General features: G+C 38.9%; 1 protein-coding gene across 7 annotated transcripts in view; it reads right to left on the bottom strand.

The window, feature by feature from the left end:
• Positions 1-12511, bottom strand: part of DAAM1 (dishevelled associated activator of morphogenesis 1) — a 121495-nt gene that overhangs the window by 25695 nt on the left and 83289 nt on the right. For all 7 annotated transcript variants that reach the window (XM_063440059.1, XM_063440064.1, XM_063440065.1 and 4 more), the window contains 9 exons: positions 10840-10934; positions 9261-9594; positions 3972-4082; positions 3384-3487; positions 3064-3130; positions 2862-2979; positions 1708-1846; positions 987-1045; positions 281-468 (listed from right to left, as the gene is read on the bottom strand). In XM_063440059.1, coding sequence (XP_063296129.1) covers positions 281-468; positions 987-1045; positions 1708-1846; positions 2862-2979; positions 3064-3130; positions 3384-3487; positions 3972-4082; positions 9261-9594; positions 10840-10934 — 1215 coding nt within the window. The remainder of the gene's footprint in view (positions 1-280; positions 469-986; positions 1046-1707; positions 1847-2861; positions 2980-3063; positions 3131-3383; positions 3488-3971; positions 4083-9260; positions 9595-10839; positions 10935-12511) is intronic.

Here is a 12511-nt window from a genome sequence, read left to right as displayed (position 1 = left end):
AGTAAAGGAGTTTAAGCATGCGTGGGATAGGCATAAGGCTATCCTAACTATAAGATAAGGCCAGGGACTAATGAAAGTATTTAGAAAATTGGGCAGACTAGATGGGCCGAATGGTTCTTATCTGCCGTCCCATTCTATGTTTCTATTTCAAAAAGCAAGAGCCGAGAGAAGAAGTTGGTGGAGTCTGCAAACACCAAGTGCTCCATAAGGACCGTGGAGACCACCGGAATGAGCATATCCTTCAGAACAGCTATAATAAATGTAATAAACCATGCCTTACACTGCTCAGCTCCTGGATTTGTGCCGTGAGCTCCACCACCTGCTGCTTTACTTGCTTGTACTCGGTGGACTCTTTCTCCAGCTTCTCTTTCATTTTATTCAAGGTTTCCATCATCTCTTCTTTCTCTTGAGTCTTTGCATCGCATTCTCGCTCTTTCTTTTCCAATTTCTGCTGCAGTTCTTGGTGTTCTGCAATGGGATAAACAGAGATTAGGGTTAAAATATCCTAATTTGAATAAAAATGGAACAAAGAGTGCGGCTGGCTTCTAAGGTTCGAAATAAGTTATATATCAGGTGGGCGATTATCACACACCTCAGTAGCAATCTTGGCTAAATAGGGTTTTAGTGGGGCTAGCATATCCACGTTCCACACTTCTCCCATTACTGACATGTAACTCATGGCCAGATTTCCTATAACAAACACTAGAACGTGGATGGCTACCCTGTCCCATAAACTACAACCACGTTCCTGGGGATTTTCAGTCGGCTGAGCTTCATGGCAACAATAACCCAGAAAGCACTCCAGAGAAAAGATTAGCCATCACCGCTCTAGGTCTTCTCTGCTCTGCTCTATGAAACCTCTTGTGCCACAGGGGTGATCTAGATATGGTTTATTAAATGGCTGTGCCGCTTTTGCCCGTACTGCGTCTCTTCAATCATTTCCAAGTCTTTCTAACCACACATATAGATTGGAACAGATAGGTCACCTTTTCTCATTTTCTCCGCTTGTTCCTTCCACTGCTTGACTTCATTTTCGTTAACCAGCCTGGCGGAGAGCAAAGGATGCAGCATTAATTCCCATTGATAATTACACACAGAGCATATTCTCCTTCTATACAGATGGTTATTAGAGAAGACATTTAAAGATGGCTTATAAAGTTGCGGTGATACTTTGTTACATTATCATATCTCATGTAGAAGAGACATAAACCTGCAGCAATGAGCTTGAAGTACTCCAGTCAGGATTTCCTGGAATAAACTTTATGCCATACCAAAGTTAAAAATAAAAAATATATATATTCATTATTAAAATATTTATATATTTAAACCCACCCATGCCTACCCACCAAGATATGATGAAAGGTTTTATTTCAGAAAGCTCTTTGTGCCGAGGTAATTAGGCAATATGTCAGAGTGTCAGGGTAACAATTTGTGCCAATGTTTGTGACATCCATATGGCGTATAGTTATTTCATGGCCCACAGACTTCCCAGCCCATTCTGTCACTGGACTCCTTCAATCTGCAGGTATTCATTGGCATTCACAGAAAATGAGCTAAAACACAATATTTTTCTTAGCAAGGTGCTCTACAATGACATGTTGAATGTTTGCAAAGGTCTAGAAACTACAAGGCACCCATGGATCCCAGCTAAGTGTGAAATATTATTGTGCTGTAAATACAAGCATCTAAAATCCGATTATTACTTACATTCGGACAACATTTTTAACATTAAAATTCTCTATTGGTGAAATGTCGGGATCCTGTCCTTTGTCGTTCTGGATAACTATTTGCTGTACTATTCGGTCCAGGAGAAGCCAGTAATGCACAGTGTTGCCACTTCTTTTATCTGTAAAATGAAAAGGATAAGGGGATTCACTGTAGATCAAAACAGATTTTCTTTATTCACAGAGCACAAAACAATGTCTGTACAATGTGACCTCGAGGATACATTATCTCGTTCTTTAAAAAGAAACAATTGACGCTAGAACTCAAGATCTATTAATAGGAGTGATGTTTTAACATTGAATCCTAGATAAAACAGTTATTTGCAGTCACGAGGGAAGATATTTCTACTCTTGTGTGAAACAAACGCCCAGATTCTAGAAGTGATGTTGTTGCATCAGATCATTATAAATAAAAGATAGCAGCAAAAAAACAAAAAGAAACAATAAGCAAATACACAAATCATGTACTCCTTCTCGTGCCATATAATGTGCTTTTACACAAACTATTTCACAGGAAATATTGAAGCCCAAATAGAGACAGAGTAAGAGATTTCTAGAAATGGGTTCTAAAAGTGAATCCATCATCATGGAAAATAACAGAATCAATAGACTTGTTTCTAACATTCACTGAATATTTGGAAAATATTCTGGTATCTTCATTAGAAAGCTGCCAGAACCAACTGAGACTCCTAACTAAATCCATTGGGAACTGACCTGTATCCCTACAGATATAACAGACAGACACTGTCCTGCATCGTCTCCTGTATCTCAATATATTACTTATGAGCAAGCAGGAACCAATTTAATTTAGGTTTCAGTCAGTGATCCTATGTGAGCCCTGTATAGAGCATCCCTTACAGGAAGCAGAGACAAGATATGTGCAGCTGGGTCGAGAAGATCTAGAATTGGAATAGCCCAGTTCTAGATCCCGACACATTGCCCTACCACATCCTCTGCTTTGTTGCAGCATTGTCCTGTCTACCAAGATGTAACAGAAAATTTGACGTATTCACGGTCTGTCCTTCATTGAAATGAAATGCTGACATTTTGAAGAGGAGCTCTTAAGTGTTTTGGATCTTGCAAACCAATCTGGCATCGATCACTCAAATTCTCAGAGGTCTTTGATCAAATACTTACAAGGCATTTGTAGGCAGTGGTGAAGTATAGATGTAAAGTGAGGATAGGAATCTGTGTGAGTTAATCTTTTCCTTATTAATTCAAACATCTGGGTGGCACTTTTAGTGTCTATATGAACCTGTAAAATCACAAAAAAGTTTACAAAAAAAAACAAGAACATCTGTACATTTGCATAATTGAAAGAAACGTCAGAATGACTTACCAAATCAAATCTTTTGGCAAATTCTAGCTCGTCTTCATTTCGCAGCATTTCAAAAAAATCTAGATGTCTGCAAAGAAAAATCCCGCATGGATTGGTGAACGCAGAGTAGACCTTATTATTTTATTTTTTATTTATAACTTTGAAAATAAAAGCAAAATTAAAACAAATAGCATTTAGTCCAAACCAGATAAGTAGTATTACATTTAACCCCTTAAGGACCAAACTTCTGGAATAAAATGGAATCATGACATGTCACACACGACATGTGTCCTTAAGGGGTTAAAGGTAAATAATAGAAGAAACGTGTTTTATTCAGTTACCTGTCGAGTGTTGAATTATCATGTTCTCGCAGTTTATCTATAACCGGTTGTATTCCAAGCATCAAAAACTCATACCGAAGATGAAGTCTGAAGTCTAAGCTTTCCTTTAAATAAACAAGGTTAAAAAAAATATATAGATATTATCAATCTTTATTTAGGTACAGAAAAGATGTAAAAAACGTCCTTGTAAAATGCCTGGAATTGTGGATTCCAAAATTCGGTTAGTTCATAAATGAACCAAATTGTACGAATTAAGATTCTTTCAATCCATACATGAAAAAAGAAAAAAAAAAAGATTGTGATTTGGGCGATTCAGTTATGAACAAATCAAATTTCCGAATCTATTAGTTTGACGATTGCCAGGCATTTTATTTTGATTAATCACTTTATATTAATTTTTGCACATGTCTAATACATAATGATCCCATTACAGATGAGCAGAGTGTTGGAGATACCAGGGGAAACCCATCTATCAAGGCTTGTCCAGCCATAGTCGAATGGAAAACTCTAAACCACAAACCACCCACCAGATATCTCCCAGACATGTTCATGTATACGCGTTACGTAGTGGGGAAATTTTATACATACCACTCCAGCACCTTGACTAAGGACTGCATTAATAAAGGACATGATGGCCGTCTTCAAACTAACTTCATCCCGGTACCTTCCTGTGCTCCGATCTAGATCATTAATCAAGGTCTGAGAAACATAGAAAAAAATATTAAATAATATTAATTTCATTAAATCATCTGTCACATAACAATCTCTACTTTGTAATGAATGCTCAGCAGTTTACTCACTAAACATTAAAATACCAGGGCAGCTCGGGGACACTTTGGGATAATGAAGGGGAATTTTGTACTGGGGAAAAAACAATTCAACAAAATTGGCATTGTTGACTTGAAATTCTAAGGATTTCAATTTTGTCTCGTTTCAACTAAATTCGTTAGGTATTTGACAGTTTAAAAGCCTTTCCAGTTGAGTTAAACCCTCAAAGCTCCCCAAATGGACCTGGCCGGCAGTCAGTGTGATTTCAAAAATGATGTTCGGAGCAGCCCAAAACCAGTAAAAATTACACTGTATGATCGAGAGCTGCTAAACTAGTTACAGTTTTGTTTCGTTTTCTAGCCCCAACTCAGCTTGGTTTTTGTTGCCGTATTACAAACATCTAAATATGTGTGACATGTATTTAATCTACTTGTATGTGTCCTCTGGTTTACAACTCCTTTAATTGACAAGGAATGTGACATCCACGATTCATGTATTAAAACCACGGCTAGGGTTTGCCTCAATGAGGAACACACAAAAATCACTGGATTGCGCAATGTTCCTCATCGGTTTAATATCGATATATAAGGGATAGGAATATAAACGAGTCATTTGGCAGATGTGTAATAATTCCGCACAATGAAACATTAATATCAGGAGAGGTAGAGATTAAACGGGAGCTATAAACGTAGCTTCACCTTAGTAAGTGAGATTGTCAGACAGCTATAAGAGTTCTGGGAACACCAAAATTAGATACATGATGGGGGAAGCATGATGCGGTCAGTCACGTATTACTTTACAACAAGGAATGCAAAGGTAATCTCAACTTGGGTTTGTTTTGATCTATACTTGAGTAATAAACTATACCTACTTAATACAGTATTTATTGCACTATTAAGAGTCTGTATTTGCACATTTGTGTGTAAAACAGCTAACCTGCCTTAAGAGTTAAACTGTGTGCAGGCTGCATATCAATAATCCAATCAGCCCATCTAGTCTGCCCAATTTTCTTAATACTTTCATTAGTCCCTGGCCTTATCTTATAGTTAGGATAGCCTTATGCCTATCCCACGCATGCTTAAACTCCTTTACTGTGTTAACCTCTACCACTTCAGCTGGAAGGCTATTCCATGCATCCACTACCCTCTCAGTAAAGTAATACTTCCTGATATTATTTTTAAACCTTTGTCCCTCTAATTTAGGACTATGTCCTCTTGTTGTGGTAGTTTTCCTTCTTTTAAATCTAGTCTCCTCCTTTACTGTGTTGATTCCCTTTATGTATTTAAATGTTTCTATCATATCCCCCCTGTCTCGTCTTTCCTCCAAGCTATACATGTTAAGATCCTTTAATAGCATTATAAGTTCTGTTTCTACATTTTGCCTTATATTTTAAGATGGAATAATGTAAAACTTACTTTGGCTAGCTGTGAGTTATTTACTGTTAATATACCTTGAAAATGCGAATATAAATTTGTGGCATGGCTGAGGATTTGCTTAAGCAAATAAACTGCCATCGAGCACATGATTTCTGAGGCACACTGCGTGCCTGTGGCTTGATGTGTGTGGACAACAGGTTTATAGATTTCTGTTTGCATCACTTGGAAAATGGAAAGTAGTGATCACCGCTGAAAGTCAACACACAAAATGATAAGCTCTCAAGACGACCTTTTTATTGGCCATTACTGGCAAACGGTGTCAGAATTACTACAAAATCCTTTTTATTCAACAAAACTGCTGCCTGTAACATGTAACAGGATGGCAATTGTTTAAATAAAACTGTTTAACTTTATCTTGGTTATTATAAAGTAGGTTTACAGGTATTTACTTATATTTTTCTATCACATGCACCGACCCCAGGCATATGGAATTCACTAAGGGCCGAATAGTTGTTAATATTTATGCAGTGCAAAAATCATCTGATAAATCAAAATATTTGTTTTGTTTCATTACCCTAGGGTTACCCCCTTTCTACCCAGTCTAGGTGACCATCCCTTACCTAAGAGACGGTAATAGGGTAGGGTTTTGTCCTCCCTGTTTTCTGGTCCCTTAAGGTTTCATCTATACTGATAAATCAAAATATTTATTGATTGAAACCAATATCCTGTACTTGCAATGAATGTCTGTCAATATTTAGCTTCAGCTGCAACATTCTCTAGTAGAATGGCTGATACATTGCATTGTTTGGCTCTTAAGTAAATCTCCTTTTCTGTTTGACTGTATTACAGAGGGCTATCTCTGCTACTGTACCTAGCAGCCCTCCTCCTCCTCCCATGCCTGGTGGCCCTGTGCCTTTTCCTCCTGGGAATTTCATGCCACCTCCACCTCCACCACCACCGCCTTTACCAGGTGGAATGGCCCCACCACCTCCTCCACCTCCCAGGTCTACCTTTTCCTCCTGGCCATCCACCTTTAGGGGGTTTGGCAGCACCTCTGGGAGCCCCTCTGGGGCCATCACTTAAAAAGAAGAATGTCCCACAACCAACAAATCCACTCAAGTCTTTCAACTGGTCTAAATTACCAGAGGTAAGTAATGCGTGTGCGTGTGCGTGCGTGTGCGTGCGTGCGCGTGCATGTAACAGCAAAAAAAAAAAGGTTATAATTCTTTATGGGGTTGTTTTTGGAATGTTTCATGAATATGCTGCTGATATTGTAACTGACCATCTTAAGATATAACGTGTTATGTCTGGCAAACCTTAATATGTGGGTTTTATCCTGCAATCCATGAACCAGTTTAGTAGCCCTACTCTGAACTCTCTCTAAGGTATCAATATCCTTCTGAAGATATGGTCTCCAGTACTGCGTGCAATACTCCAAGTGAGGTCTCACCAGTGTTCTGTACAATGGCATGAGCACTTCCCTCTTTCTACTGCTAATACCTCTCCCTATACAACCAAGCATTCTGCTAGCATTTCCTGCTGCTCTATTACATTGTCTGCCTACCTTCAAGTCATCAGAAATAATCACCCCTAAGTCCCTTTCCTCAGATGTTGAGGTTAGGAGTCTATCAAATATTCTGTACTCTGCCTTTGGGTTTTTACATCCAAGATGCATTATCTTGCACTTATCCACATTAAATGTCAGTTGCCACAACTCTGACCATTTTTCTAGTTTACCTAAATCATTTGCCATTTGGCTTATCCCTACTGGAACATCAACCCCGTTACATATCTTAGGATCATCAGCAAATAGACATACCATACCATCAAGACCTTCTGCAATATCACTAATAAAAATATTAAAGAGAATAAGTCCAAGTACAGATCCCTAAGGTACCCCACTGGTGACAAGCCCAAGCTTTGAATATACTCCATTGACTACAACCCTCTGTTGTTGTCACTCAGCCACCGCCTTACCCATTCAACAATATTGGAATCCAAACTTAAAAAGATTGCAGTTTATTGATAAGCCTTCTATGTGCAACAGTGTCAAAAGCCTTACTGAAATCTAGGTAAGCAATGTTTACTGCACCACTCTGATCAAAAAAATCAATATGATTAGTTTGGCATGATCTCCCTGAAGTAAACCCATGTTGTCTCTGATCTTGAAATCCATGTGATTTTAGATGTTCAACAATCCTTTAACATGGTTTACATTACTTTTCCCACTTCTGAAGTCAGGCTTACTGGCCTGTAGTTGCCCGACTCCTCCCTACTACCTTTCTTGTAGCACAACATTCGCTAACTTCCAATATTCTGGGACTACTCCTGTTAACAATGATTGGTTAAACAAATCCGTTAATGGTTTTGCTAGTACACCACTAAGCTCTTTTAATAACTTTGGGTGTATTCCATCAGGTCCCATTGACTTATTTGTCTTTACTTTTGACAGTTGAAATAGAACCTCTTTCTCTGTAAACTCACATGTAACAAATTACTTATTTGTCCTTTTTCCTAACTGAGGCCCCTTTCCTTCATTTTCATCTGTAAATACTGAACAAAAATATTCATTGAGGCAGTCAGCTAGACCTATTTTATGCTATCTTTCACATACAGGGCCACCCCTCCCCCTTTCTTGCCCTTCCCTGTCTTTTCTATATAAAGAGTACCCTGGTATGACAGTGTGGAAGCAACCTGCCGTATATCATTGGAAAAAACACAAAAAACTTCCTTAACCTCTGAAACCTCATTGCAAGCCAAGTCATTTGTCCCTAGATGGACAAGTACATCAAATTCCCCTTCCTGCTTTGCCCGCTTAACAATATTATAAATACGTCTCCCGTCTCTGTGAGCAGTAGCTCCGGGAAGACATTTCACAAGACCACCATTGTCTATCTGCACACCTCTTATGATGGAATCCAACAACAACAACTGCTTTCTGTCAGGCCTCACCACAGTCTGCAAACCTGTCTCCATAATATCTCTACACTCTGTGACTGAGCCTGTCTCCACAACACCACTAGCCTCAGTGCCTGAGCCTGTCTCCACAACACCCAGTATGCTCTATCACAGGTGTGTGTACTACATCCATTTTAATTAATAAAATCTGAATTTTGTGTAACAGTCACTGGAACGCCTGGGAATAAGACCTGGTGGACACAGTTTTTTCAAACTGCATGATGATAATGGAGGTAAGAGATTGAAGTTTGATGGATATCCAGTAAGGAATTGTATACCTTCTTGCTGTCATATATATGAAGATGTGTACATTTTGTGTCTTAGATTATTTACCAAAATCCAGAAGTAAATTTTACAAGGGTTTTTCTTCAATTGCCCCCTTTGCACTTTCACTGTACCATATATTTGAGCTCTTTAAATTAACATCAATCTCTTAATATGGATTATTTGTATGTTACCCTTTGTGCCTGTATACAGTGTATGGTTATCACAAATAAAGGAATCAGGTTTCATGGTCTGGAGACTGGATCTTTTTTTCTTAGTTACTATCGATGTCCTGAACAGCACAAATGTCACAATGAACTTCATGGCAATGGAAATCAAGCTCCCGGACAATACCTACTTTTCAGATCATTAGCTTTTAGGGCAGTAAATGTTTTAGAAATGACACAGTTTTGCTAGTATTTCAGTTCTATGAGCCATGCTTATTACATGGTCTTTCGAGAATGGTAATGAAGTTAAATGGTTCTATTGGTCTGTCGAGGCCGAAGGTTACCTGAAAGCGCGTCCTCTCGCTGGCGTATTTCTGGTAGTGCAGCATGGCTTCTAAAACCTTCTTGTGACCTCCGGGAACTAAACAGACGGCACCCATAATTTCCAGCACGGCCACTTTAGTCTTTATGTTCTCTGTTGCGAGACTCTGTGCGATGACGTTGATGCTCTCTGAATGGGCCAAGACGTGAGCTCGTCCCTGGGAGTTGTTCATTAGTGCCTTGATGCAGCCAATGAGAGAGGTATGTATTTGGGACTCTGCTATGTCATAGTCCATGCTTTTTAGGAAGTTCAAGATGCATGTTAATCCATCCAAATCTATAAATCTGGTCACAAACCTACACAAAAGAATGGATAAGTAAACAAATCAGCATTTTACCGTCAAATTTAAGAACAGCCCAATCACTACTGTACACACATTTAACCACTTGGTTGGTGGAGAGATGGTTGGTGTTTTTTGGGCTGGGGAACTGCAACATGGAAGTATTACCATTTAAATTACAAGGGCAGTTTACATCAACAAGAAGGCACAGTTTAATCTGTACATAGCATTTCGTCTCAGGCTGGATTCTTTCTGGGTTTCATCTATGGGCTGTCTCTATATGTTATATAGGACTGGGTAGCTTGCATTTAGCATTGAGCATTGCCAGTGTGGTCCCGGTCTTTTTAAATCAAAGCATTAAGCGTTCAGGCTGTGCACGAAAAAACAAAAACTGCTGTGACACCAACACGTGGAAATTCCAGAATGTTAGACATATGGAATTGCTGTCTATTGGCGCCATATTGGCACTGCCCATGAATGTAGAGCCTGAGAAGGTCTCAATATATTCTAAAGGACCAGCTGAAGGAGTGTGTTATAGAGTGACAGCCTGAGATAGGGCGAGATAGTGATAAAGAATACAATGACGTTTTCATAGTAACGGATTAACAAACGTCTGATACAGGTAAACAGACTGCGGCTAGGTTTGTGGCACTGCCCATGTTTGCTCTCCATGGATGTTAATCCTTAGAACTACTTGAGAAAGTTGCCACGCTACAATGAAACACGTGGCTACTGTACACGGAAACTCAATAAAAATCTTCACCCCGGCCAAGAAATATTTAAAGTTGAAAGCATTGGTAAACTTTACCAGCTTACTATCTGGTTTTGAGGATCCTTACTGAGTCACAGTAATTAAAAGCCACTGTTAATGCCACGATAGGGAAATTCTCAGCCAAGTGAGACTTGATGGGGAGAGCCCCTTCTGGCAGTAACAGTCAGTGGGACCAATCTATTGAGATTTGTTTTTTTATGCTGCTGTGCCCAGATTAATATTGCCTACACTTAATAGCTAATAGAGTTTCAAAAGTAGAATTTCCCGAAAATAAATAAAAATAATAAAGTGCCCAATGCAGCAATTTGTGAAAAACTAAAATATACCTTTATTTCGTAGTTTACAGTTCTAAACTGGACAACAGCAAAGGGTAGCGGGATGGGGGTGGAGGGGTTGGAATTTACACCCCGTATATAAGACGTCTATGCGTTTCGTGCCTCAGTGGCACTTTACAAGTTTAAACAACTCCATATAACCACAATAGATTACCTCATTGGCTTCGTCCTCAGCGCCGTTTTCAAGCTCTCAATGGTTTTATTTCTCTCATCTTCGTCTTCTTTCTCCATTGCCAGCAATGTCCTCCTCTGTAAGAGTCAAATGGTTCATTTTTATTTACTTTTTATCACAATTACTTTAAATTATTAAGTTTGGCAGAGAAGAAAAGCACCTATACAATTTATTTTATGCAATAGCCAAGAGGTCAGAACTTTTTATAATATTTGGGATTTCTTGTCACCTACCACCGAGCGGATGTATTTACAGCAGAGCCTTACTACCATAACCACTTATTCATTAACTAGCTCTCATACAATGCTATGTCCCAAGCACTCAGAGACCACATGGTCTCTGTAATACAAGAACCTATTTAGTACCATGCCAAAAGATCTCTTTTAATAAACTACCAAACCAGATAATGAACCATTGAAGGCATAATCATACATCCCAAGTGTCTCTTTTAATGACGGACAGTCCCTCTTTTTAGGAATTCATGATTTGTGCTGAATATGAGTACACAGAGCTTCACAGAAATGTGTCGATAGTAAAGTTTTTAAAAATGACTGAAAATAAAATACTTTATCTTGTTCTAAATTATTACTCAGTTACGCTATTGGAGGCTCATGAAGTACCCTAAAACATCCTTTTTTTGAATGACCCTTACCGCACCCCTAGTTTCACCCATCAAAACCAACGTGTCTTTGGAAATTTGAAATGTTGGGAGGTATGTTCGGGGGCTAACCAATAAACAGTATGATAGTTGCTGTGTATATCTGGCAAACTGTAATATGAGATTGTAAGTTCACACGGAAATAGGCCCCTCGAGGAAATTGCGCCGGTCGAGTTCACAAGAATGGGGACGCACTTTGTTAAATATCAACAAGATCAGAATTTGTTCCCATTAGCAAGTCTTAATACCCAGTGTGTGTATATTAGCAAAGTCAAATCTTAATCCCTCTGCTCTCAAAGAAACGCTTTAAATTCAAAGTCGTTGTGGTCCAATAGGACACAGGCTTGAATTCTGGCTAGCTGGCAGGCTAATGGTGATGAGATGTGCACTCCATACCGAAAAGGGGGAACAAAAAAAACACAAACATAAAAACAGCATTATTTGTGGAATTGCTTTGTGCTCTGCTAGTGTTGGAGTCTCCCATTGTTCCTTTCCTTATTTTACGCAGATCCTGAATCAATGCTTTTCAACATCTACTGAGAACATAAAACCGTCTGACCGGCTGCTGTCTTCCAGTAAGATTTAAAGTAACTTTCTTATAAATACAACACAAGCCAGCTCTCAGCACATGCTGTTCTGTAAGGGCTAGATCATTATGGGAAGAGACTAAGATCCTGAGAAAGCAGTATTCGAAGAATAGTCCTGTACTTTACAGAGCGGAGAGCGAAGACTGATGTCTCAGCACTTCTAATGACCATATAATGGGCTGTCGGAGTCTTCTTTAATGCTAATGGGAGCATGGGAAATATCGGTTTGTGGGGCCCTAATGCACAGATTGTAAAATCTTTAGAACAGATTTGAAGCTCTGATTTTTAATCTTTGATCGCTCTTAACCTTTTATGACCAAGAAGAAAAGGCACAATATGAATATTAGGGATCTCAGGTGTTGGTAGTTGTTCCTTAAATGCAATGCTTCCATAAAAGATTTCAAAAATG

Source organism: Pelobates fuscus, chromosome 13, assembly GCF_036172605.1.
Source record: "Pelobates fuscus isolate aPelFus1 chromosome 13, aPelFus1.pri, whole genome shotgun sequence".
NCBI classification, from domain to species: domain Eukaryota; kingdom Metazoa; phylum Chordata; class Amphibia; order Anura; family Pelobatidae; genus Pelobates; species Pelobates fuscus.
Note: the sequence above shows the minus strand (reverse complement) of the source record. Positions and strands in the feature narration are given on the sequence as shown.